This window comes from Varanus komodoensis, unplaced genomic scaffold (genome assembly GCF_004798865.1).
Source record: "Varanus komodoensis strain SLA01 unplaced genomic scaffold, ASM479886v1 scaffold70, whole genome shotgun sequence".
NCBI lineage: Eukaryota > Metazoa > Chordata > Lepidosauria > Squamata > Varanidae > Varanus > Varanus komodoensis.
This window is the reverse complement of record NW_025336348.1, coordinates 1,786,495-1,812,046: the sequence shown is the minus strand read 5'-3', so window position 1 is coordinate 1,812,046 and position 25,552 is coordinate 1,786,495. Positions and strand designations below refer to the sequence as shown.

General features: G+C 46.1%; 1 protein-coding gene across 4 annotated transcripts in view; it reads left to right on the top strand.

Annotated features, from left to right (window-relative positions):
* BCAT1 (branched chain amino acid transaminase 1) overlaps nucleotides 1-10,096 on the top strand; it is a 67,780-nt gene extending 57,684 nt beyond the window's left edge. For all 4 annotated transcript variants that reach the window (XM_044452196.1, XM_044452195.1, XM_044452194.1 and 1 more), the window contains 3 exons: nucleotides 437-577; nucleotides 2,723-2,797; nucleotides 4,063-10,096. In XM_044452196.1, the coding sequence (XP_044308131.1) occupies nucleotides 437-577; nucleotides 2,723-2,797; nucleotides 4,063-4,104 (258 nt within the window). In that variant the 3' untranslated portion in view covers nucleotides 4,105-10,096. The remainder of the gene's footprint in view (nucleotides 1-436; nucleotides 578-2,722; nucleotides 2,798-4,062) is intronic.
* The last annotated feature ends 15,456 nt before the right edge of the window (nucleotides 10,097-25,552 follow it).

Genomic DNA, 25,552 nt, shown 5'->3' with positions numbered 1-25,552 from the left:
TTAATACTTTATTGCAAATTGCCCTGGTGATACAAGTGAAGGGCGGAGTCCAAAATGGTGAACTGGCTGTTTTTATTGGTATTATTTATTTTTGATTGCATTACATTGTATATGCCACTTTTTGTCCTTGCTTGCAAGGAATCCAAGGCAGCTTATGTAGTTCCCTGCTCTCTATTTTATCCTCACAACAACCCTGTGAGGTAGGCTGGGCTGAGGAACCGATGCCGGCTCAAAGCCAGACAGTATTTCACTGCGTGTTTTATTGTTCTTAGCTACCTCAGGCGCCATTTGTTGGAAAGGTGGGAAAGAAATCTAACCAATCAGATGTGTAGATTTCCTCTTTAGCTGACCTTCACTAGGCTAGAAAGCTGTTTGCTTGGTAAGGAAAGGGAATGGATTTTAGTCATTTGGTTCCACCTCTGCCTTCCTTATGCAGGGAGAATTTAAAGTCTCAGAGCGCTACATTACCATGGGTGATCTGAAAGCTGCCTTGAAGGAGAACAGGGTGAAGGAAATGTTTGGTGCCGGAACAGCTTGCGTTGTGTGTCCCATTTCTACAATATTATACCTGGGCAAGGTGAGGACAAGAATTCTGTTCAGTCAAGTAAGGCTGTTACCGTGCAGATGAGTTTTCTTCCTGAATATCTTTTTGGACTTTGTAATGAATGAATAAAGGTATTCCTTACATGACTTTGGAAGTTTCTGCCAAAACACTGTCCTAACCTTGGATTTTTGGCTGGTGGAGCCTGTTTATTTGATTATTATTATTATTGATGTATCATCATCATCATCATCACATTTCATTTAGATCCCATTTTTTTCCTCTTGCATGGAACCCACGGTGGCTTAAACAGCTCAATTTTATCTTCAGAACAGCAACCCTGTGAGGTTGGTTAGGCTGAGAGTGAGATACTGGCCCGAGGCCACCCAATGAGATTCATGACCGCATGGATCTCCCAGGTTCTCGGTCCAACAATCTAACCAAGACTCCCCACTGGCTCTCTTAGAATGTCACTGATCCTTAGACTTCCTTACCTTTCTAATAATATTGCATTCAGAATATGGATAAATGATGCTTTTAATTATTCTTTCAAGGTTGCTATGGATCCCGATTGAAGCCAATTTTAACTTTTTGGTAGTTATGGAGAGTTTTCCTTTGACGTTAGTTGTGAGCTCCTGCTAAACAGCTTTGACAGAGAAGCTGCTTTTGGGCTGTTGCAAAGCATGCCAGATCCTGGAAGCTTCCGGCATGAAATGTGCATCTTGCAGGCTTGTAAATCACCAGCTTGTTTCTGGGAAATTAGCACTGCCTGCAGGAACATCACAGTGGAACACAGAAATGGTTTTATATGCAGCCAGACTATTTGTCCATCTACTCCCGTACTGCCAACTCTGTCTGATAAGCCAGGACTCAGGCAGGGAAGGGCTCTTTTCCATCTGCTGCTTCTTGTTTGACTGAAGAAGGTTGAATCCGTGGCCTTCTGCATGCACATGTCTTCTTGGTCCAAGCTCTGGTTCCTCCAGCAAAGGCTGGTGGATCCAATGGCAATGGGGTGGTGTATGAGTCCGAACTTTAAGGGAACCATCCATGGTGCAGAACCTTCTTGGGGCTATATTCAGCACCATGGAGAGTTCCTCAACCATTCAGACTGCAGTTCAGTGGCTATACCACCCTGCTGTTGTAAGAACCAGCAACCTCCACCAGGCCCCTCTCTAAGGAAACACAGGTAAATTTTAGGCATTTCTACTGGAATGAGAATTCAAGGGTATTGACATTTACAAATGATGGCATATGTTGGAAGCTGGGCTACTAAAGCTTCTTCCAGTCTCGCAGCTTTGGATTAATGTTCAAGGCTGATGCATGTGTTATGAATCAATGTGCGGTGAGCTGAGGGTGTTTGGGAAGTCAAATTCTGTGCTTCTAAGAGGTTGCTGGTGATCTAGAGATCCATCAGCTGCACTAGCCAGTCTAGGACACTGCATTATATGACTTCTTTGGGAAATGGAAATCTCAAATGAAGACTACAGCCTAATTTCAATTTAACATTAAGCCACAGTTTACTGGTATATGGACAAGCATCAAAGAACCCGAGCAAATCTTTGGACATTCACACATGCCCCTCTTTGTTCTCCTCCCATGTGGCTGGGGGTTTCACCTTTTCAAAAAACTTAGCTTACAATTATGTTTGAATCTTGGTTCCCTTTTAAAAGAAATGCTGGCTAGTTGCCCAAACAGGCCCACTTCAACTCAGGTGCCCAGAAACTGCCTTGTTAAACTAACCATTGGTTGTTTAGAACAAGGTGCTTGGTTTCAACAGTGCGCTAAGCTGAGAATGGTTAGAAGTGTAACTAAGAAGAAGTCCTTTCTCCAGAGGAGAGAAATGAGGGGAAAGTGTGAGCCTGAAGTTTCTCTAGGGCTCCTTGAGCCTCACGCATGCAGTATTGTGTGGTTTAGTGTTACGTGTGAATGCAGCCAATTGAAGTGTGGTTGGCAAAATGCTTTGCAATGTTTTGGAACTGCATCTACTGCGGTTTTGATAGACCTTGAACTCTTTTATTTGAAGTGCAATTGAACAGCAGTGGGGTGGGTGAGGGACTTAACTTTTCAGTTGTAGATTCCTTACTGTTTCCCCCCTTTGTTTTTCTTCTTCTTCACACTTTATAGTCTAACAAGACTTTGATCTGTTCTGGGATAGCTTCATGTCATTTCTTTTCCTCTTAGAATTTGCACATTCCAACGATGGAGAATGGACCTCAAATAGCTACCCGTTTCTTGAACCAGCTGAGTGATATCCAGGTAAGAGCATGTCTTTCCCATGATAACTATGTGAGAAAGTTGGCTGGGTAGTTCCATTCGTCTCCGGCATCCCATTCTAGGTGGGATATAAGGAACTGACTGTAGCGCAGACACGTAGTTTGCAGCACGTATTGGGATGGGCACCAACTTTAAAAGGGGATTGGTCAAAATCATGGAGGACAGCTTCTCATCATGATGAGTATCCGTTAACTTCAACTTAATTTTCTGTACTGGTCGCTGCTGAGCGCAGTGACAAAGTGCCAGTGTGGCTCTTCTGGACTTCTCCTGGGTATCTAGCTGGCCAATGTGGGAACTGAGTACTTGACTAGATAGGGCGTGGGCCCAATCCTGCTCTGCCATTCCTATATTGTCTTATGTATTCATACCTCTCGGAATGTTCTTGGAGAAGTGTCTTGTTTTAACATACCCTACCTACTTCGTCTACATGTGGGAAACCATCTTGCCCAAGGGAAGGCATTATCAGCAAACTGCCCTGACATGAAAGTCCCACATATAGAGAGCTTTTGATACAGGGATTCTATCATACTAGGATTCCCTTAGGGGTGTGCTTGGTTCTTTGAGGAGCTTTTCCCTTTTCCCTTTTTTAGAAAAGGTGTTCCAATGCCTTTCACCCTCTGTCACTTTTCCCAGAGTCCTTCTTTGAACTTGCCCTTTTTTTGGGGTGGCTATTTTTATTTGAAGTTTGGATTTCATTTACATTTTTCTTGTCCCTCAGAGAACTTTTAGCTGTTCGGCAACTAATTTCTAATTATTCCTAATTTGGAATAAGTACATTCAATTCTTAAAAAGGCCTGCTCGAGGCGGACTTCTTGGTCAGGGGACAAATTGGATCTGGATGTCTCTATTCTTAATGTGCATCACATAATTTCCCCTTTTATTAGGGGAGAGATCTGGGGCAGAGGTACTCCTTCGGGAGCCCTTCCTGAAGGAGATTAGGAGGGTGAATACCCAGAGAAGGGCCTTCTCTGCAGTGGCACCCCAGTCATGGAATACACTCCCCAGAGAGGTTCGCCTGGCACTGACACTTTATTCCTTTTGGTGCCAGGCCAAAACCTTTTTATTTTCCCATTATTTTAAGGTCTGAGTGTGATTTTAGCGTGGGGCTCTAATGTATAGAAAATCAACTTGGATGCTGAGCTCTACTCTGTTTTAATATAAGGCTGTCCCAAGGCATCGGTAGGGGGTGGCATAAAATGTTGTAAATGAATAACTAAATATTGCTCTTTGTTTTGTTTCTGTTGCAGTATGGAAGAGAAGAAAGCGAGTGGACAGTCATGGTATCATGAACCTGAAGGACAGGGCAGTTTGGACCTTCCGGCAGCACTACAAGGCAGGCCGAAACAGCACCCGAACGATGATCAGTTTTGCCGTAGCTCTGCGTAGAATAGTCTCTGTGTTTTCACTTTGTTCCTGGGCTGGGGAGTGTGATTTTCTTCACATGCCAGGGAGTGTGAACACAAACATGTTGATTTTCTACTGTGATTTTGCTCTAGACTTAGAAACCTGTCTTCTGGTAGAGGTGCTAGTTGTCAGCAATAGACACTTTCCTAACAGATTCCTTGGTGCCCCCTGTGTCTTTGATACGGTTGACAGGTGTGTGACAAGTTCTTCAACTGCTCTTGCACGCCAAGTACTCGTTTATTTTCTTAATGTTTTAACAGTAGACCAGGACTGTTACACGCAACACAATTACCAAGTGGCTCAGAGAAACGTTTTGCTGTCTCTGACTCTTCCTTTTCTTTCCAACGTTGGAAGATAACTTTTATTCATTGTAAGATATCTACTTGTCCACCCACCCACCCACCCACCCACCTAGTTTATCTATCCTGTTGTCTCTGTTTTTGTGGGATATTGCTCCAAGATCTTTTTATGTTTCTTACTGATGTTTTGGTTGTTGAGGCCACATCTCACAAGGTTTCTAAAGCTGGATTTGATCCTTCTGCAGCACCTGGTGATACTGGACCATGGGCAGATTCAAAATTTCCTTTTCTCCCTACTGAAAGGGCTTCACCAATGCCACATGGTGAAGTGCTTTGTGGAAGGAGGCTGTTGGAAAGGAGGTTGGCTATGCTGGGTGAGGACTTTTCCATCCCTCACTTCTCGAACAAGCACGATTCTGAAGAAGTAGCTCAAGGTCTGGTGATCACGTGATCCACCATATTGCAGCCACCCGAGTGGGATGGCGCAGAGTGGTGTCCTGCAGCAGCAGGGGGTTGGACCCGATGGCCTTCATGACCCCTTCCAGCTCTACTCTTCTGTGATTTTATTATTATCCCTTATGTTTTTAAATCCCTTTAAGGTGATCCACATCTACGTAGTTCTGCCAGTGCTGGGATAGCCACCTTGGTTCCTTGGAGGTGTGGACAGTGGAGTTTCATCATCCACGGCAGCTCTAGCCCACATTCCGACTCCATCATTTCCTTGCCAAATTGCTGATTAGTGAAGAGCTAATCAGGCATGGCCTTAGTCTATCGGAAGGACCAGTAAGGTGCAGCCTACATCCTGAGGTCTGGAAGACCCGCTAAACTAGGCATGAGCAGGGCTTACAAAGTCATCACTGCGTATTTCTTTAGGTTTAGGTCCTTTGAGGTTCACCATCCAGAGCTGGTTGCAAAATAGTGGCAATCGAGAGCAAACCTCTCCATCCATTGAGCTATACAATGGGCTCAATGAGCTGGGCTGACTTGCGTGTACATTCTGAGTCAGGAAACAAAAGTCTCCATTGGAATTAAAAAGCCATTTCATTGTTAAGAACTGAGTCGGAAACATTTACCCATCTACTGCAAAAGGATCCAGTGATCCCTATCTCCCTTCTACCCACCCTGATTTGGATCATCTCCGTCAGCCAGGGACTAAATTGCCCTTTTAGAGCTATAGTAAGCGTACGGTGCAGGGGGCTGGAAGGAACGTGTTTTTTTTAACTCTTCGTTGTTCTTGTTCCATCCCTTCCCTTTCCTTAAGGCCTGTTTTCCATTTCTCCAAATCACTCCAGTTTCACCCATATGGGTCACTATGTAACTATTTCCTTTGGTTTGTCTTTATCCTTAATCCTATGTGAATTTTGCCATCTACCAAACAAGATCTTTAGCTCTTGGCTCACCCCCTTTTGAGAGAGCTTTAAAACATCTCTTGCCAAAGAGGTTACCTAAGTATAGTATTTAGCATGCTCAAATTCCATGGGCCAGATATGGATTGCTTTAACATTATCATAGCCTCATGGGGCAGCAAGTGAATTACACTGGTCAGGTAGCCAATGAAATAGTGTGGGGAACTGCTTGCTGTTTTGTTATTGCACTAATGAAGAATTTTGGGAACAGAAGCGTATTTTATTAGGGAGGGTGAAATTTTGGAAATGATTATCTCTGTCACTTTTCTAACAGAGCCTACCTCTAACTGATGATTTGCTAAATACCTGTCTCTCCTACCTCCCCACATACCTTCTGGTCTTGTAGCCACATAGGATGTTCAGAGAACAGATGGCACAGAACTCCCTGGACTGTACTATTGCATGTGAGGGGTGGTGGAAGTGCTGAGACCGCCTGTTTAAATGTCACCATATATCTACAGTGATTAGAACGAAAAAGTTAGCATCTCAAGGAAAAGAAACGTGCCCCATTCTTTCTCCGGCATGTGCAAGCTCTTCTGGATGCGTGGGAGCAGTCGGAAAGACCTGACGTGATACAACCTGCCAGGTCCCCTGAGCCAAGTACTTTTGCTGACCATTTTGAGCAGCACATAAAATGTGTCCATTGGATTAGATGGTCCAGCTTTTAATTACATGTCCAGGATCTGACTGGCAGCCATTCCCATGTTTGCAGTTCCTCTCCCTTTTGCTTGCATATCCTTTGTAGAAAACCTATCAATGCTATAGGCAGTGGTGCCAGTTCACACACGAATATTTCTCTGCACGAGTGCAAACCTGGGTAGGCCCATGTCTGTTCACAAGGAGAACAAAACATAGAGTGTGAATTTGCTCCAGGTGACTGAGCAATGGATGTCGAGACAGGTTTCTAAGTTTTTGTGCCACTTTATTGAAGACTAGTTGAGACTAATTGTGCCAAATCGTGTTCTGTTCAGAATACACACTTAAGCACAAATGTTTGTGCCACTTACAGTAGAAATAGCACTGTGTATTTCCTCTTCTTGCCTCTTGAGTGTTTGCTGTGCTCCAATCATTGTTCAGTTTCAGTCCAAGTATTGCTAGCCAGAGGTATGTGGGTGGGGTTCCCATCGTCCTGCTCCTGAGACTGCTGGCCACGGGATTAAATGGGACACACCATGCTTCTGACACCCAGGAGGAGAGCTGCTTGAACAAGGCCATGATCATAACTGAAGAGTGCCTTCTGAATAGAGGGAGCATGTCTGTGCTGAAAGAGTCACCTCACTGAGACCAAAACTAGGTGTTCAGCCGATTTCTCAAAGATGGGATGGGGGAGCCCAGATTCTGCCATGGAGCGACAGGAAGAGAGGCCATCTGCAGTGAATCAGCCGAGAGTGGGGCCTGTGCCGAGCCAGTGCTTGCCTCCCCCGGGTTCCTTTTCCCATGCCTTTGTTTGCCACTTCGAGGAATGCAATCAGTTGTGCAGATAGTCTGGAGGGGATTATAGGGGAGATGACAGGCAGGGGGATGATTGGGTGGGAGAGGTGCCGATGGGTTCTCCATCTTCTTCTGCCTTGTGTGGTGTGGGGTCAGCAGTGGAGGCTCCCAGACCCACCCCAGTGGGCTCCCCTGAAGTCTAGAGGGAGCCTCTTCTTGCAGGCTGTCAGTGGCAGCCCCGAAGGCGACTGGCTTCCCTCTAGGCCGGCTGCCCAGCACACAGAGAAAGGAGAACTCTGTGCGTGTAGGAGAGAGGACAGCGTTAAATCCCTGGAGTGAGAAGAGGAGCAGGGCGGGTCCCAGGTGGGGAGGACAAAAGCATGCTATTCCTGCAAGGCTCAGTGCTTTTCCACGCTGCGATGAGACTGTGCCTGGAAGAGCCGGTCCCTGGTTCCCGGAGGGAAAATGTTACTGGTTTCGCCACACTGCTGTGGAACACCTGGAGCTTCTGACGTGGCTGCCACGTTCATTCAATAGGATTGCCTTTGTATCCTGCTCTTTGCGGAGGACGACTGAAGGAATGCCCCTGAGCAGTGGTTGCGTATGTGTTGTCATGTGCAGGGTCAAAGTATTTCCTGCAGGCATCCTATGGAGCTGTCTGATATCAAGCTCAGGCCCCTGAATTGCTCTTGTCTGGGTAGCGGTTCTCCCATTGGAGAGATGCCCGGCAATATGAATTGCTTCTTGGCAGTAGCACGTGATCTCCGCACTCTCCTTTTACACCAGAATACGTGGTGCATATTCGGCTTCAGCCGCCTTGCAGCGGTGGCATTCTTGTCCTTTCCCGTGCCTATGGGACCTCTCGGAAGCGGGGAGAGCCACTGGATTTTGCTAAGGATCTGGAGGCACGGGAGGAGGAAGCCAGAAGCTCTCCCACCTTTTGTGTGGAGCATCCAAGGAGGCCCTCGTGCTGACAGTGTAAGGCAGGGAGAGCAACTCATCGCTTGGCAGGCGCTTCGCCCTGCAACACCCATGCTCCCCTGTGCTGGCTAGGGCACATGGGAAGCATAGGCAAAGCCATCTGCGGGGCTGGAAGTTGCCTGCCCCAGGATAGGAAGTCGCTGCCTGTTCTTAGAAGGGGTCTGCGAGAAAGAATTGGTTCATTCCAGTAAAAGAGGTGGCTGGAATAAGCAGACACTCCCCTTGCTGTCGTTCTGCAAAACTCCCCTTCTGTTTCTTGTGGCCAAATCAGTTCCACATTGCAGGGAAATACCCTTGTATTCGACCAAGCATTGAATCATTTGTCACACAGGAAAGCACACTATGAAGTCATTAAAACCCCAGGCTTGCTTCCCCAATACACATTTTTAAAAAAAAATCTGTTAAAAAGATGCAGCCTGATTTGAATGATTATTATACCACTCTGTCGGCCTAAGTGAGGCTGGGGAAAAGTTCATTCTGTTCATATTTTAAAGCAGGCTTACCTAACCTGCACTTGCCAAAACAAAACACAAGCTGAGCCGCACTTTGAGATTCACTGATTCTCAGATTTTGCAATGTAGTCGTCCAGGTTAAAAATGCATACAAAATGAATGTATTAGGAGAAAGCGTGCACAAAAGTATGTATATTAGTGAAGACAGTGTATCAAAATATATTAGGGGAAATTGCATGCCAAAATGGTTATATTAGGAGAAAAGCAAGGCAAAACCAACTTGAGGTTGGAAAAATGAAACATGCAGTGAAATCAGAATGGTCATATTTGTCCATTCCTGTGAGCCGTTTTCCCTGTTCTGTTATTTAATGGGTTCAAAATGTTGGTCTGCTCTAGAGTCCATGATTCCTTCATTCCATCATTACTGGAAAATTTATATTTAATTCTGGAATTAAATTGCACTTAAGTGTAATTTAGCAACAACAGCAACAACAAACCAAGTGCAATTTGCAGAAGCCTTTATCTAAACTGCATCTTTTTTTCTCCTGTGTTACCAATATTCCCTTGTATTTCCTTGAGAAGTGCACTAACGATCCATGGTAAAATAACATTGTAACTATAATGTAAATTTCCACTGGGGGAGACAGGGGTCTTCCAAGGAAGCAGTAGAAGTTGCATATAACCTTTTCAGGAAAAGCTGTTAATCAAAGCAGCCCCTTACCCACACTAGCTACACACTCTGCTCAGTATAAAAAGCTGTAACACTCCTACTAGGTAGCTAAGAGAACACAATAGTTTTAAACAGCTACTTGTCTGTATTACTGAACATAGCTAGTGCATTGGCCACAATCCTCAGGCATGCACCTACAACATCTGTGCATGCACCCAAAATCTCCCATCTGTTCCCTCTTCAGCTTTTTTCACCAAACTTCCAAGCTGCTTTTCAACACAAGCAGTTCACAGGTCCATGTGTGGAATCTGCGGAAGATGGTCCAGAAGAGTTGTGTGCATGCATGAGTTACTTACCTCTTTGCTCTGTGGCCGTCAAGTTTAACTGGAGTGCACTGTTGTGTCTTTGCGATGTGATCCAAGAGTGTTTTATGCTCTGGAATTGTCTGTATAAATGGATACAACCGGTTTGAGGTGTGCTTTTGTTTGCTTGTGTTTTCAGACTGTGATTGCTTAAGATCCTGGTTTTTCAATGGTCTTTTCTTCAAATGTAAAGGAGTTTATCAGATCACACTCAAACCAGCAGAGTATTTTGATATTGCGTGACAATCCTATGAAAAAAATAAAAACTATACCTTCTCTGGTCTGATTGTTCTGTTTGCACAACAACACGGATGTTTCCAGCAAGCAAGAAGAAAGGACATCCATCCACTCGTAATGATAAAATCCACTGGATGGACCACACTTAAACAGCAAGCATCAACCAGATGCCCTCATCATTCAAGTGCAGAGTTGGTTCTATTAGAATGGATAGGAGGTGGAAGTCCATCCATTTTTGAGAGTTGGATGGACTCCATTAAGGAAGCTACAGCCTTGAATTTAGAACAGCCAAGCAGGGCTGTCCTGGATAGGAGGTTTTGGAGGGCTTTCATTCATGTGGTCACCATAAGTTCAGCTTTTTGTTTGCTGCTTTTCTTCAGTTTCACCTTTTTATTTTACTTTTGCAACAGCTGTATGAGGTAGGTAATATTGTGATCAAGTGACTAGTCCTTAGTGACCTTCATGGATGACGGGATTTGAACTCAAGAATCCCCAGTCCTAGTCTTGACTGTCTTGGGGGTCCAATTCTGTACATGTTTAGACAGCAAAAGTGCTGTATCTCCCAGCATGCCCCAACTCCCATCATTTCTAGCCAGTGTAACTATTTGAGGCTGTTTTAACCATATACAACACTGTCTTTCCTAATGGAAGTCCATGTAGATAGAAAGACACCAAACAGGAACAACTGCAAATGCCTCTTTGTATCTAGTATCAGAATAGCTTCATCAGACCTTTCTTTTTTTTTAAGAAAAGACTTTAAAAAGCCAAATCCTGAATCCCACAATGGATGTTTCAATTTCAATTGAAATCCCCCATGCATCTTTACTCAGATATGTGTCCCATGATTTCTAGTACTGGCTGGATTTAGGAATGTGTGGGCCCTTGGGAAAAAAACACAATTTCTAAGAGAACAGGCATCACAGCAGGACAGAGAGAGAAGCTTTTCCTGAAGAACTAAAAGCTTGGCTTCTATGGGAGAATGCACTCTCCAGCATCCTGCTTCCAGGTTGTTTCAGGTGTGCAAGATCACTGTTCGCCCTGGATTTGTCCCCAGAGCCACTGAAGGGCTTTGCAAAAGGGGAATCTCATGCACCTTACAACTGACTTTGGATTTTCTATCCCCACCTTCCCACCATTTATGGGGAAATTACTTTTGCAATGGGCATTCTCAGCTTTTGTTTACCACTATAAAACTTTAAACTCCTGGTAGCTGGCATAAGAGGCTTAAGCATGGGATGGGTACCAGTTTTGGAGACAAGTTAAACTATTAAATAATTAAAGGGAACTGTTTTGGCTTTGAAGTTTTTTTTAAAGCTCCTTAGCAGCATTTCTTTAGAACTCAAGAAACTTGTTTTTCCAAGCCTCTTGCAGGTCACATTCTTGAAACTTCCATTCTAGCCAAAAACCTTTCCAACAAGGCTTCAAGGTATCTTGTTCTTTATTCAGCTCCTGGGAAAATGGCAAATTCCACATTTCAGATCATTAGGGAAGAAAGTGAAAAGAACATTGCCAGTGTCACATGGCCCTTATACAAAAGTTTGTGACCGCACTTAGAATATTGTGAACCGTGTTGGTCACTGCAGCTAAAAGAAGAAGAATTTGTTTAGAAGAATGTGCAGAAAAAGGGACCAAAATGATTCAGGGGTTGAAGCAACTCCTCTATGAGGAAAGGTTAAAATTTTCACAGTGGTTTAGCATAGCAAAAGGGCATGAAAGGGGGGAGAGGTGGTAGGTGTACCAAATTTTTCATAGTGAGAAGAAGAAAGATTTTTCTCCCTGTGTTTAAACTATGAACTTTACAACTGCAAGATAGAATAAAGGCTGCACATTTGGATGGATTTTAAAAATCTGGTAAATTCATGGAGGAGAAGCCACTGTGTTAGAGTGGTGAGAGTGCAGGTCTAGGACTCAGGTGTTCCGGGTTCTAGTCCCCATTCAAACATGCAGCCACCTGGGCCAGTCACACAGACCAGCCTACCTCACAAGGCGGTTGTTGGTTTTGTTTGCTCATTTGTTTTTACGTTTCTATGCCACCAGCTATTCCAACAGGAATTTCTAAGTGGCTTACAGCAAATTCAAAATCAACTATTAAAACAACACAATAAAATTGTCATATAAAACCTCACAGCAGCAATATAACATTGGTCATTTAAGAATGTCACAAGTGAGGAGGGCAACCATATGCATAAACATTAAAACAATTTAAAATCAGTTATTAAAATTCCTGGGAAAGAGTAATGTTTTTACCTGGTGCCAAAAAGAGAACAATGTTGGTGCCTGGTGAATTTCTCTGAGGAACCTGTTCCATAAATGGGAGCAACCACCAAGAAGGTCCTTCTATTTATTTACATTTTTAAGAATTTATTTACAGCTTTTCTATCCAGACCAACTACTGGCATCTTGGGATGGTTTTACAATAAAAGCAACACAAATAAAATGGAGCACAGCACAGCATTATATTATTCAGTATAATAAAACCCACATTAAAACCTATATTAGAAACATAGAAACAGAGCAAGTCAGAAGGGGTCTCCCAGGCCATCTAGTCTGACCTCTGGCATCAGCCGGCTCCGCTCACGACATGCCCACCATGTGGACGTCCAGCCTATCCTTGAACACCTGCACCGATGGGGCCTGAACGACCTCCCGTGGAAGCCCATTCCACACCCTCGGGGTCCCAACTGTCAGGAAGGGCTTCCTGGCATCCAAATGGAACCTTGGCTCCCTGAGCTTTGCTCCATTGGAGCGCGTTCTGCCTTCCTCTGCAGGGGAGAACAGGTCTCTACCCACCTCCATGTGACATCCCCTCACATACCTGTATGTCGCCAACATATCCCCTCTGAGTCTCCTCCAGGCTGAAGAGACCCAGTTCCCTCAGTCTCGCCTCATATGGCATCCCCTGCAAATTGGCCACCAACCTTGTGGCCCTACGCTGCACTGACTCCAACCTGGCTATATCCTTTCTGTAATGAGGGACCCAAAACTGAACACAATACTCCAATTACAGGCGCACCAGAGTCGTGTAGAGTGGTAGTAATACCTCTCTTGATCTAGAAGCCACACTTCTGGCTATGCAACCAAGGGTGGCGGTCGCCCTCTTGACCACCGCATCACACTGCTGACTCATGTTTAGCCTGCATTCAACCAGTACCCCGAGGTCCCTTTCACAAGTGCTGCTCTCCAGCCACTTGTCACCTAACCTGTACTTATGGCAGCTATTCCTATGCCCCAAGTGCAAGACCTTGCACTTATCCACATTGAACGCCATCCTGTTGTCTCCTGCCCACTTCCATAGTCTGTCCAGATCCTTTTGGATCTGGAGTACCTGCTCCTCAGTTGTGGCCACTGCTCCAGTTTTAGTGTCATCTGCGAATTTGATCAGCAGACTGTTCACCCCTTCTTCCATGTCGTTAATGAAAAGATTAAACAGGATCGGCCCCAGGACAGAGCCCTGGGGGGCCCCACTTGTCACTGACTGCCATCCCGATATTGAAACCTATTAAACATTAAAATGGGAAAATAAAAAGTTTATCACTTGGCGCTGAAAAGAATATAGTATCAGCACCAGGGGAACCTCTCTGGGGAGCGTATTTCGTAATTGGGGCAGGTATCCTGGACTGAAGCCATTTAGGGCTTTGTGTGTGGGTCAGAAGGATGGCCATAGCACAAGAGAAGCGAGCGCTCTGTAAAGCCAGAGTTGCAAATGTTGCAACAGTGGTGCCCACACAAGTCTGCCTGACATGTGGCAGAACACTCCGTGCCCCTGTCGGCCTTATCAGCCACCTGCGGACACACCGTGGACAACTCACAACCCATTAGATGTCAAGGTCCTCATCGAAAACGATGGACAGACATCATCACCAGCACCTTAAATTGGGCCCAGACTTCAATTGGCAGCCAGTGTAAATGATAAAGGACTGGCATTACATGTGAATACCTACCAGTCTCCATTAACATCCTGGCAGCTCTGTTCTGAACCAGCTGAAGTATCCGGACTGTGTTCAGGGGCAGCCCCACGAAGAGCACATTACAATAATCCAGTTGGGAAGTTACCAGAGCATGGGTCACCATTGCTAGGCAATGGTCTTCCAGGCAAGGGCGCAGTTGCTGGATCAGCTGTAGCTGAAGGAAAGTGCTCCTTGCTACCACTGGCACCTGAGACTCCAGGGACAGCTCTGGGTCGAGGAGCACCCCCAAAGTGTGCACCCTGTCCTTTAGGGGGAGTGCAACCCCTCCCAGAACAGAGCTAAAGTCTCTTACCAAGAAGGCTGAACCGCCCGCCAACAGGACCTCTGTCTTGTCTGGATTAAGCCTCAAGTCATTGGCCCCCACCCAGCCCATTGACCCCTGTGACAGCCACTGCCTCACCTGCCTGTTTGCCATCCCTCTTGCCTCCTTGAGGGATGGCTCCTTTAGAGGACCTCCTTGTTGTGGGGATAAGATTGGGGGCAGGAAGAGGAGACTGATGTAAGCTGCCTTGAGGTCTTGTAAGAAAAAAGGCAGGATATAAACAAATAAATAAGAAGGCTATCCATGGCTACTAGTCCTGATGGCTTCGTGATAGCTCCAATTTCAAAGGCAGCAAGGCTGTGTTCACCCACCACTGGGAAATACAACCAGGAAGGTGCTACTCAGTCTTGTTCCAGTTCTGGGTTTCCCAAAGGCAGCCAGTTTGGGGCTATGTTAACAACATGCTGGACTAGATGGAACCTTGGTAGGATCCTAAGATGCTCGGCTAAGGTAGTGGACTGTCTCAGCTGGAAGAGATGCTCTTCTGCCTCCATCGTCCATCTCCCCATCAGTGCAGGTGACAGGATGGCACATGGACATTGAGCATCAATCTGTGTTAAGTCCGGCCACGGAGCTCATTGTGGTCTCCTCTGACTGGGGACAGCTCTCCAGGCCTTAACCAAAGACCTTTCCCAGAGTTTCCACCTTCACCTACCTTACAGGTAACCCTAAACCTATAACCTTCTGCATACAAACCTTTCCACTGAGCTAAGGCGAAGTCTCTGCTAAGGAGCTATATATAGCTTGAAATATGTTGGGTTTTCCAGTACTAATTCCTGTAATAAATCTTTCTATATAGACGACAATAACACAATTTGAGATATTAGTTCTATTGTCCCCCCACCCTTCCCTGCTTAGGCAGAAACTGTGCAATTCCCCAAGCTAATAATGGATTGTAAAAGAACATCTGTGCATCTTTTCTTCCCCTGTGCACTATTTGTTTAATTGTGGTGGATTAACATAGCAAGGGGATGGTACATCATAACTAGGCAATTATCCATTCCTCATCGCTTAGTTATGGTTGTGCTAATTGGTCGTTTAACACGTAAGATAGGCTAACATTAGGAACGTTTGGGGCTGCTCAAAGACAAAATCAACAAATTAATATTGTTGTGTGATATTTGCATAATTGGCTGCAATTATTTAATGGTTAATTGGGTTGATCAAATGTGATTCAGCCCTCTCACGAGTGTATGTGCATGCGTACAATTTGTAAGTGGTGGGACTTCAGAACAATCGCGATCCATTCCAATATGTGTGTATCTTTTCTCTCTGGTTCATTCATTCTTTTTAGTGACACGCTTCCGCTGAGGTTTAGCTCCTCATAATACTCTTGTCCTTCCTGTAGCAGTAGAGAATCACAACTTCTGCCTGAGGGCAGCTGGAGGCATGCAAATTTCTCAGAGACCCGAAAAGTCACAAAAGCACTGCTAGCTGCGACCCAGACTGAGTCACCTTTCCTGGCAAATCTGTCATTACATTGGTCCTGTTCACCACAAGAAGGGCAGAATCCTGTTGCCACTGTGACAGGCGTGTGGAAGCTTCTGACTTTGGATGCCGAAGCACATCCAGTGGTAGGACGGAGGTGTAATGGGAGAGCTCTGGAATCTGCCTCATGCCAGGTGCTTTATCTGGATGGCTGGTTTTTGCTGCCTAGATAAAGTTCCAAGGAGCGAGTGGAAGGACCCTAGTAGAAATCAGTGGAAGTCCGCACCGTCCCTCTCCACACACTGACATGCCTGCTCCCCACCGCCTGGAGCCTATTTGCAACTCTGGGGAAGCAAAGCAAAGGCAGGATGCTTCCCATGCAGCCTCCAAGGAGATGGTGCAGGAGCTCCAGGTTCCCAGCCTCCTCCTGTCAAGAGAGAGTGAGCACAGCTATGCTGTGATGTACAATCAGAAAACAGACCAGGATACCCATCTCACCTCTTCTTGTCAATGTCAGGCTTTCTGAGGTCAAATTATGGGGAGAGCTTTGACTCACTGAGCCCAGATACTTCTTTTCCTCTTCTCTGAGGCTCATTTTCAAAGTTGGAGAAGGGACCTGGTATGATTCTTTCCACACTGGCATGAGTGGGAGCTTGGCATTTACAGGGTAAGGTTGCAGGATCTCAGAGCTGAGATGCAGAAAAAGCCTTCCCAAACAATGTTGGGAGCCCAGAGTAATGCGCTCTGATTTAAGGCACATTCCTATGCATGATTAGAGAGAAAAAGGTCTACAATGCACAGCTGACTTTCAGCTGGAATTCAGCCCTCAGACTGAAAGGGGTAGTGCTTCTGGTTTAGTGTGGCCTAAACCAGTATACCAAAAAGTATACTGGATCAGACCAGTGTCCATCTAGCCCTGAGCTCTGCTCACTTAGTGGTCAACCAGCTGCCACAGGAAACCTATCAATATGACATGAATGTAGCAGCAGCTTCGCACCCAAATTCTCCAGTTACCGGTGTACGTAGGTATTTTGCCTCTGAGCATAGAGCCAAGCAGAGCCAGTAGCCATGGAAAGCCTTCTCCATGGATTTGCCCAATCCACTTTAAAGCCATCCAATTGGGTGGTCACTACTACGAATTGTGGAAATGCATTCCATCATTAACTACGCACTGCGTGAAGTCTTTCCATTTATCTGTTCTGAATTTCTTAACCATCAGCTTCATGGGATGACCCAGGTTCCAGTATTACGGGATATGGGGAAAAGATCTCCTCCATTTTCTGCACACCATATATAATTTTAAACCTCTCTATCCTGCCTCCACTTACCTCTTTTCTAAGCCAAATGATCCCAGCTATTATAGCCATTACCCTCAGGGAAGCTGCTCCATTTTCTTGGTCATTTTAGTTGCCCTCCTCAGCACTTTTTGCAACTCCATATTGTCCTTTTTCAGGTGTAGCAACCAGAACTGTACGCAATCTTCGGAGTGAGGATTTGTATAAGGGTAGTGTGATAGTGACAGTTTCATTTTCAGTGCCTTCCCTAATTATGCTTAACATGGAGTTTGTTTTTCTCACATCAGTCATGCAGTGGGTCAACATTTCCATCAAGCTGTCCACCACCACCCCAAGCTCTCTTGCTTCATCAGTCACCATGAGCTTATACTTCAAATTGGAATTTTGGGGGTCCTTTTACATTTGCTTACACTGAACAACTTGCAGTGACTTGTGAACCAGGTATATGTAGGGTTATACAAGTCTATATCTCCAGCTGAGCAGTGCTTTGAAACTGCATCTCCTTGGCCTACTAAGGCCAACCAGCAGAGCAGAACCTTCAGGATTCCTCAGACAAAACTTCATGGTCTTTCCTTTTGCTACACTGCAGTGGAGTACCCGAACTACTAACTGGAAGAGGCTGTCAACTATGCTTCTTCATGGTCTCTGTGCAGTCACACAAATGGGCTTTCCTGCAAAGCTCAGGTCTCGATCGGAGAAACTCCCAGAGCTCAGTGTCACGGAGTGGGCAGCAGCCCCAGCCTGCCCGTTCTGGAAGTTTGAATAATGGGAGGCACCTTTTGCCCAGTCCCTCAGTTCCTCTTCGACCGCAAACGAAGTTGCATCACCGTCGGAACCTCCGTTGCTCGAGCTCATGCTTTTCCTTTCCTTCTTCTCGACCAGATGCATTTTCAAGGCACTTCTGCTCTCACAAAGAAGAATAAAAAGCAGACAAAGAAATACTGCTCTTTAAGACGCTCCCTGCTTTTATAAATGTCTACATTAACAGGGCATTTTTACGAAGAGATGAGCATATAAAAATAATAAACAGATGGTTGAGAGAAATGGTTCGGTAAAGGAAAGGAAACCTTACCTCATTCTTCCCCGTGAAAGTTTTGGAGAAGTACGATTAAATATCCCTAATGGGGTTGTTACACAGAAACCATCTGGCACAGAAAGTGATCCTTTCGATTCGTATGTCTGAAAGAACTGTAATAATTGTATTGTGCTGGCAATACAAACACGCATTGCCAGTCGCACTTTCCAAATCGTATCTGTAATTACGCAGTGTTGTCCTGCCTCCAATAAAACAGTTTAATGGACACCTGTTTTATGGCTGAGTATGACATTACCAGTGCAGTGTGATTTAGGATATATTATCTTCGTATATGAGTGATTGCTGTTGTACTCGGCAGCAAAGTCAACTGAGCCAGACTAGCCCCGAGAAAAAGTGGTAGTGGAGCGGCCACAGGGGGAGCAGTCCCACTGCCCCCTCCTGCATTAAAGACCCCTTCCCAGGAGCTGTGGATTTCTGTGGCAACAGGTAGGAGGCTCTGAAACTGTTGTAAGGTTTCCCCAGATGCCTGCGGAGAATGCCATTTACCCACAGTTCCTCAGAGAAACACTGCAAGGAGTGCTTCAGGGTCTTGTAGGAAATTTAGAAGGGCAGCCTCTGGACCCTACTCCTTTTAGGGCAAGCATCAGTCCCAGCGCATTCTGACAATAGCAGTTCTTCATGGTGGAATGGAATGTGCCATGTCAGACATCTGCGTTGCCCTGAAGGTCCACTTGGGTGCCTGTGAACTTTTAAGGAGCTAGTGATGGTGCTGAACATGGAGGCGCGTGTCATTTCAGCACCATGGATAGCTCCTGTGACTAGTGGCTCAGATGATCTGTCTGCTTTGGAACACATGTCCCAGTCACCCCAGGCAATCTGGGCTATGGCAGTTTCTCTGGACCTGTTGCTTGAATGTGGCTTATGTTACCACCTTCAGTCCCTTTTATCTTGCTCTTTCTTTTCTTCCCTGAGGGAAGCTCAAAGCGGCAAGCAGAAAACCCATGTAAATAATCCAGATAACATCCAAAGGCCTGGTAGAACAATAGAATAAACTAACAGAATGGATTATTAGTTCAGCTTCCACCAAATGCAGTGCAGGGCCACAAGGTTGGTGGCCGGTTTGCAGGGGAAGCCATTTGAGATGAGACTGAGGGAACTGGGTCTTTTCAGCCTGGAGAAGAGGAGACTCAGAGGGGATCTTTGGTGACATATAGGCATGTGAGGGGGTGTCACACGGAGGTGGGTAGAGACCTGTTCTCCCCTGCAGAGGAGGGCAGGACGTGCTCCAACAGAGCAAAGCTCAGGGAACCAAGGTTCAATTTGGACTCCAGGAAGTACTTCCTGACAGTTAGGACCCCGAGGGTGTGGAATGGGCTTCCATGGGAGGTGGTTGAGGCCCCATCGGTGCGGGTGTTCAAGGACAGGCTGGACATGCACACGGTAGGCATGTCGTGAGTGGAGCTGGCTGGAGCCGGGGGTCAGACTAGATGACCCAGGATACCCCTTCTGACTCGCTCTGTTTCTGTGTTTCTAAATGTCTCCCAAGAGCTGATCATCAGTCCCTGCATGGCAAATAAAGACCAAACTATGCTACTACCCCTAGAGACCTACTAACTCCAGAGCTCTGAGGTCACAACCAAAAAGACCCTGCCTCTTTTCCTAGTGTTTCTTGCTCCCAAACATCCATTGACAGGGCAGACCCAAAACAAGACTTAGGTTTTAAATGGAATGTACAGGAGACTTCATATAGGATGTTCTGAGCCCTACAGGTAGATCACTTGATCTACATATTTTTCTACCCTGGGTGCTTTATCCTTGCTGAATGTGTGAACTGGTTTTATTGTAAGAAAAAATGAAATCAAAAATGGCATGGGCTGCTATATCTGCAACGGACCATTCAAACACACGACCATCAAATAGCGAGCGATTGTGTGTGAACCAGGCCCAGGACGTGACAGATCAATGGTCTTCAGGATTAGGTTTCGACCGCTAGGATTTCCCCAGGATTTGCATGTGTGGAGATCATTCTTTTTATGATTACATCCACATCTTTCCAGCTCTCACAATGTATGGCTGCACGTTTCTGCGCAGGAAAAGGCTCTGCACAGCAAGAGTGACCGATATGGGAGAGGCATGGGAAGGGGTGAGGCATCGCCATCACGCATGGAATTTCAGCCTCTCCACTCGAGGAAGGAGGAGACATATTAGAAGGCTCAAAGGTCCTTTGCAGAGTCAGTCCATTCATATTTGTTCTTCAGCTTCCCCTAGCAGGATGGTCTTCTCCAGTGAGCCTTGCTGTCTAAGATGTGCCCAAAGTATGACTGCCTCAGAGTCATCATTTTCGCTTCGAAGGAAAGCCCCTTGTACATCTTTTTGCCAGTTGGGGGTATTTGCAGAGCTCTCCTCCAGCTCCCTGTTTCAAACATACCGTTTTCTTCCTGACAGTTTTCTTCACTGTCCAGCTTTCACACCCACACAGAGTGATTGCGAATACAACAGTGTGGAAGAGGTTGGCCCTGGTCTCCCACAAATCACCCTTGTGCTTGATTATCTTTTCCAATTCATGTAACACTTTTCAAAATATCTTAGTTGAGTTCATATTCAAATGTTAGCTTTAGTAGAGTTCACATTTTGAAGAACGACATTCAAACCTTCCCTTCCCTTCCCTTCCCTGCCCTTCCCTGCCCTGCCCTGCCCTTCTTTGGATTTAAAATGGTGCCTTCCAGGCATTGGTTAATTTGGTTTTGAAGTCATTTTTCTCCATCAGTTATTATTACCCCGCTTTCTCCTCACAAAGTGTGTTCACAGCATTAAAAATGCAAAAAGTAGAAGTACATTTTTTTTCAAAAAAAATTAGCAGCATGGTAATAACTAAACTAAGCAGCAACCTAAAAAAATAGGAGCCAGGCAGCCATGAAATTAAATAATAAAAGCCCTTTGGGGGAAAAAGAGTTTTAGTTAATGATGCAAAGAAACCAAGGCAGGGCAGGTGAAGTATTAATTCCTGTTCCATTGTTTCTGCTTCTAACGAAAACATTGGACAATCTCTGCCATACTTTACCCAGCATTTCCATTCAGGGCCCATGCTATTCACCTCTGCATCTTCTGCCAGTTACAGCTTCTATAGGTTAATTTGATTTCCTCTGGGTGAGCTACACACACAAAGTATGTCGCTTTGATTCATTTTGCTCATCCGGTAAGTCTTCCTTGTCCACAGCGATGAGGCAGCAGCCACTCTGATCACAAAAGGACAGGGCCATGCAGCTGTTTATCCAGGTGTTAAACATATCCTGCCAATTTGCCCCTTCGTGTATTGCAAGATTTCTCTCCCTGCCGGGAAATGCCTGACTAGGGAAGTCCAAAGCTCCTTGCATATCATGGGCAGGTGTTCATTTATCCAAGAGATGGATGGATGGATGGATGGATGGATGGATGGATGGATGGAGACATGGGACATGGGACAGAGAGAACTAGCAGGGCCGGTCCATCCATGAAGCAGGCTGAGGCAGCTGCATCAGGTGGTAAGTCAAAGAAGCGGAGAATTGCACCCCTGCCCCGCCACAGCCCAGAGGACCTCCTGCTCCCTTTGCCAGCAGGTTCTTCAGAGGAGTCCACCAGCTGCCTCCTTGTGGTGGCATCTTCCAGAATGAGGGTGCAGCTGGTGCGGCTCACTTCAGCAGGTACTTGCTGTGCGTTTTCCCTTCAAGACCTTGCAGCTGGAAGAAGTGGCTGCGGGACTTTCACAAGAGCATTCCCAGGTCTCACGTGATCTGGCTGAGCTCCTGCGAGACCCAGAAGGCGGCGTCTTCCAGCCACATGTTTTTCTGTAGGCGCATGGCAGCAGCTGTGGGTGGGGAAAGGGGCAGCTTGGCGTGATGTGGCGGGCAGGATGAGGGAGGAAGAGGTACGAAATGGTGGGGGACCTTCTCCCATTTTGGAAAAGAACATGGGAGGGTTGTTTCCCCATGGCTAATTCAGTAGATATCATGAGCAAAACTGGGTGAGGGTCTCAGAACAGCATGTTCACACAAGGGAACCTTTTAAAAATTGCATTTATACCCCCTTTTTTCCTTTCAAAGAACTCAGGGTGGCTTACATGTCCCTCCCCCTCTCAATCGTATCCCCACAACAACAACCCTGTGAGGTAGGCTGGACTGAGAGTTTATAAGTGGCCCAAAGTCATCCAGTTGGCTCCATGGCTAAGTGGAGAGTAGAACCCAGATCTCCAGAGTGCCAGTCCTCATACTCTTAACCACTATACCACACTGTGTCCTGGATGATAATATTTGCCCCTTCCATGGCAAGGTTAGGGGTATAGGATTCTGCAAAATTTGATTTTCTCTGAAATGTACTTCAGGCCTTATTCCAAGACAAATCCATGGGTATTTTGGTGATTTTTTTTGTTCAAAACGTAAGTTTTATTGCCCATTGGCTCAAATGTCTGTGCACATGTGTCTTACAATATAACTATGGTTGCCTGTGTGCGTCTGACATAAATGCATATTTTGAACACAACTGTTGTTTCCCAAATTGCATGGCTAGCTCAAAAAATGTGCCTGGACATCTGAGCAGATGTTTGAGCCTGACTTCTGCTCTGGGAAGTGCAATTTGAGACTCAGAACATTTCATTGCATGTGACTAATACCCATTACAAGCGACACATCTTAATCCATCATACAATGCCAAAACATATAACATAAATCAGGTTAACAAATCACCTGCATAATCAACCACAATCACACTCAATGAATGTGTTTTGCAGCCTTAGCAAACAGGGCTGCTTTATATGTAACATAAGGATTGCAATCGGATGTATCACCCCACAGATACTTTTATCCTACAGAGATGCCAAAATGAGTTCTAAAGGTCTCTCCCTAGGAATTGGATAGAGATGGCAGTGCAATCAGGTGAATACCCTTTACGTTTCCCTGACTATCGATACAGAACTGTAGATTTCAGATGCTCAGATAATGGGAACAAGAACAAGAGTCTTTTCAGTGGTGGCCCCACAGTTATGGCGTGAGCTCCCCACTGAGACCTGCCTGGCACCAACTTTATTATCTCTTTGGCACCAGGTAAAGAAGCTGTGGTTTTTCTAGTTGTAATCTGTGGCTGGAATTGGACCATAAGGAAGGCTGAGTGCCGAAGAATTGAGGCCTTTGAATTTTGGTGCTGGAGGAGACTCCTGCAAGTCCTTTGGACCACAAGGCAATCAAACTGGTCAGTCCTAGAGGAGATCAACCCTGACTGCTCCTTCGAAGTCCAGATACTGAAGATGAAACTCAAATACTTTGGCCACCTAATGAGAAGGAAGGACTCCCTGGAGAAGACCCTGATGCTGGGCATGGTTGAAGGCAAAAGGAGAAGGGGACAGCAGAAGCTGAGGTAGCTGGATGGGGTCACTGGGGCTGTGGAGAACCTGTCCATGGGGTCGTGAAGGGTTGGAAGTGACTTTGCAACAAAACAACAAAAACTGCTTTCTGCTACAGGGCATTTAATTAGCTACTGAGGTTTGCTGGTTGTTAGACAGGGTCTTTTTAACATATAATTTTCCTTTTCTGTTTTTATTTGGCTTAAATCTTTGCCTCTCCAACCCTCTCCCTCTCACCACCTCCCTGAAGTGTGGCTATGAACTTGTCTCAACTGTTGGGCCAGTTTAGGACCATCAGGGCTGCTTAAACAACTCCAGCTAAGAGACCAGTCAGTATCCCCTCTTGCCGAGGAAGCTTTCCTTCTAAGCTTGGCTACTGACAAATGGAAAACTGTTTAATTCTCAGCACAGACTGGCTCTGCGGGGTTTTGGACATGAGTTTTACCAGTCCTACCTAGAAATGTTGGGCATCAAATATGCGGCCATCAGCATGCAAAGCAGGTGCTCCAGGACTGAACTGCATCTTTTGGACACTACGGAGACACCCTACTGCTCCGAAGCGTCATCCCAATGCAGGAATGTCACGTGATCCTTTTACTCTGGTGAGCCAACATTTTCATGTGCCCGCGACAATGACTCTGTTGGCAAAAGTAATATACAAAGATGCATTTGGTCAGGGAAAACTTTTGTGAAAAGGTCTGCCAGGCACAGTTTTGCACAAAAATACATCTCTTTGGAGGAATGTTCATGGAGATAGGAAGATGCCTTATCCTGAGCCAGACCCTTGGTTCATGCAGTCCAGTACGGCCAGCACAAACTGGCAGCAGTGGCTGTCCACGGTTCCAGGCAAGAAGTTTTCCAGCCCTGGCTGGGTAGGCTGGGGATCCAGGCCACAATGCTCTAATTTTCCTTCCCATGCCCCCTTGCAACATTTCTAAGTATTTGTCCTCTCCAGTTCCTCCCCACTCCCCAGCCCACAGCTCAGGACCACTGCCTCCAATCCAGTGCATCACTGCTCTTCCTTTCCCTGGTGGTGGCTTCTTTGTTGGGGGTGAAGCATCAGAGAGCCCTTGCCCCTCACCCGCTCCGAAAGCTTGGCCTTGGATCTAGGCCGTTGATGTTGAATCTTGGGTGCATTGCGTCCCCCGTTTGGTTCTCAGCATTTTTCTAAAATAAGCGGTGATCTGCTTTGAGCATGACAGATCCTTTCGAGCACGACAAGGAAGGAGGGAGAGGCTTACAGCTCTTACATCCTTCCTTGTGCTTAAGACAACTCGAGGCAACTAGCAAGTGCAGTTACAATAGAATAAAAACAGTGAAATAGACAGCAAGGAGCCAGCTCGGCTACTGACAGATGGGAGGCTGTCTGGTTGCGACAGGTGGTGGGAGCGTGGTGGTGCTGGGTACTGGAGAGGCCATCTTGCAAAGGGAGGGGGACTGACGGTCTTCCCATCAGGGAAGTGGCTCTCCTTAGCTTCAGGGCCACTGTAGAGGCCAGCTCAGCCTCACAGCCAGGCCAGTTTTGCTCGCCATGTTCTGGGAAGGATGCCAGCCAACAGGAATGCAGCTGCAGCCTCACCTTGGAGGTTAATAGGCCTCCAGACTCGGAGGCTAATGTGCATCCAAAGCACACCGGAGGCAACTTTCATTGCCCTGCCCTGGCATGCTGCATTTCATGTTCTCTCTTTGCTGTTTTTAGTCATCTAGGTCAGTGGTTTTCAACCACTGGTCCTCAGACCAGTGTTGGTCCACAGGAGACTCCCTGCCGGTCCCTGGGGGGCTGCATCCTGTTTGCACCAGACAAGCATGGGGGCTGGCTTGCTCCACAGCCCCTTCCTCGGTTGGCATTGTGTTCTTGGAGCTGTGGCAGTGCCACTGTGGAGGCCAGGGAGGGGAGAGACGGCTCAGTGGGAGCTGGCTGTGGGCCATGCTGCACTGATTTCAGTATTTTGTTCATTTGTTGGCATTTTTATTGCTCAGTTTCTGGTTGTTTTTGGAGATCTGTCTGTCTGTCTGTCTGTCTGTCTTTCTTTCTTGTATTATGTTTGGAAACTAATACACAGAATACTGTATTA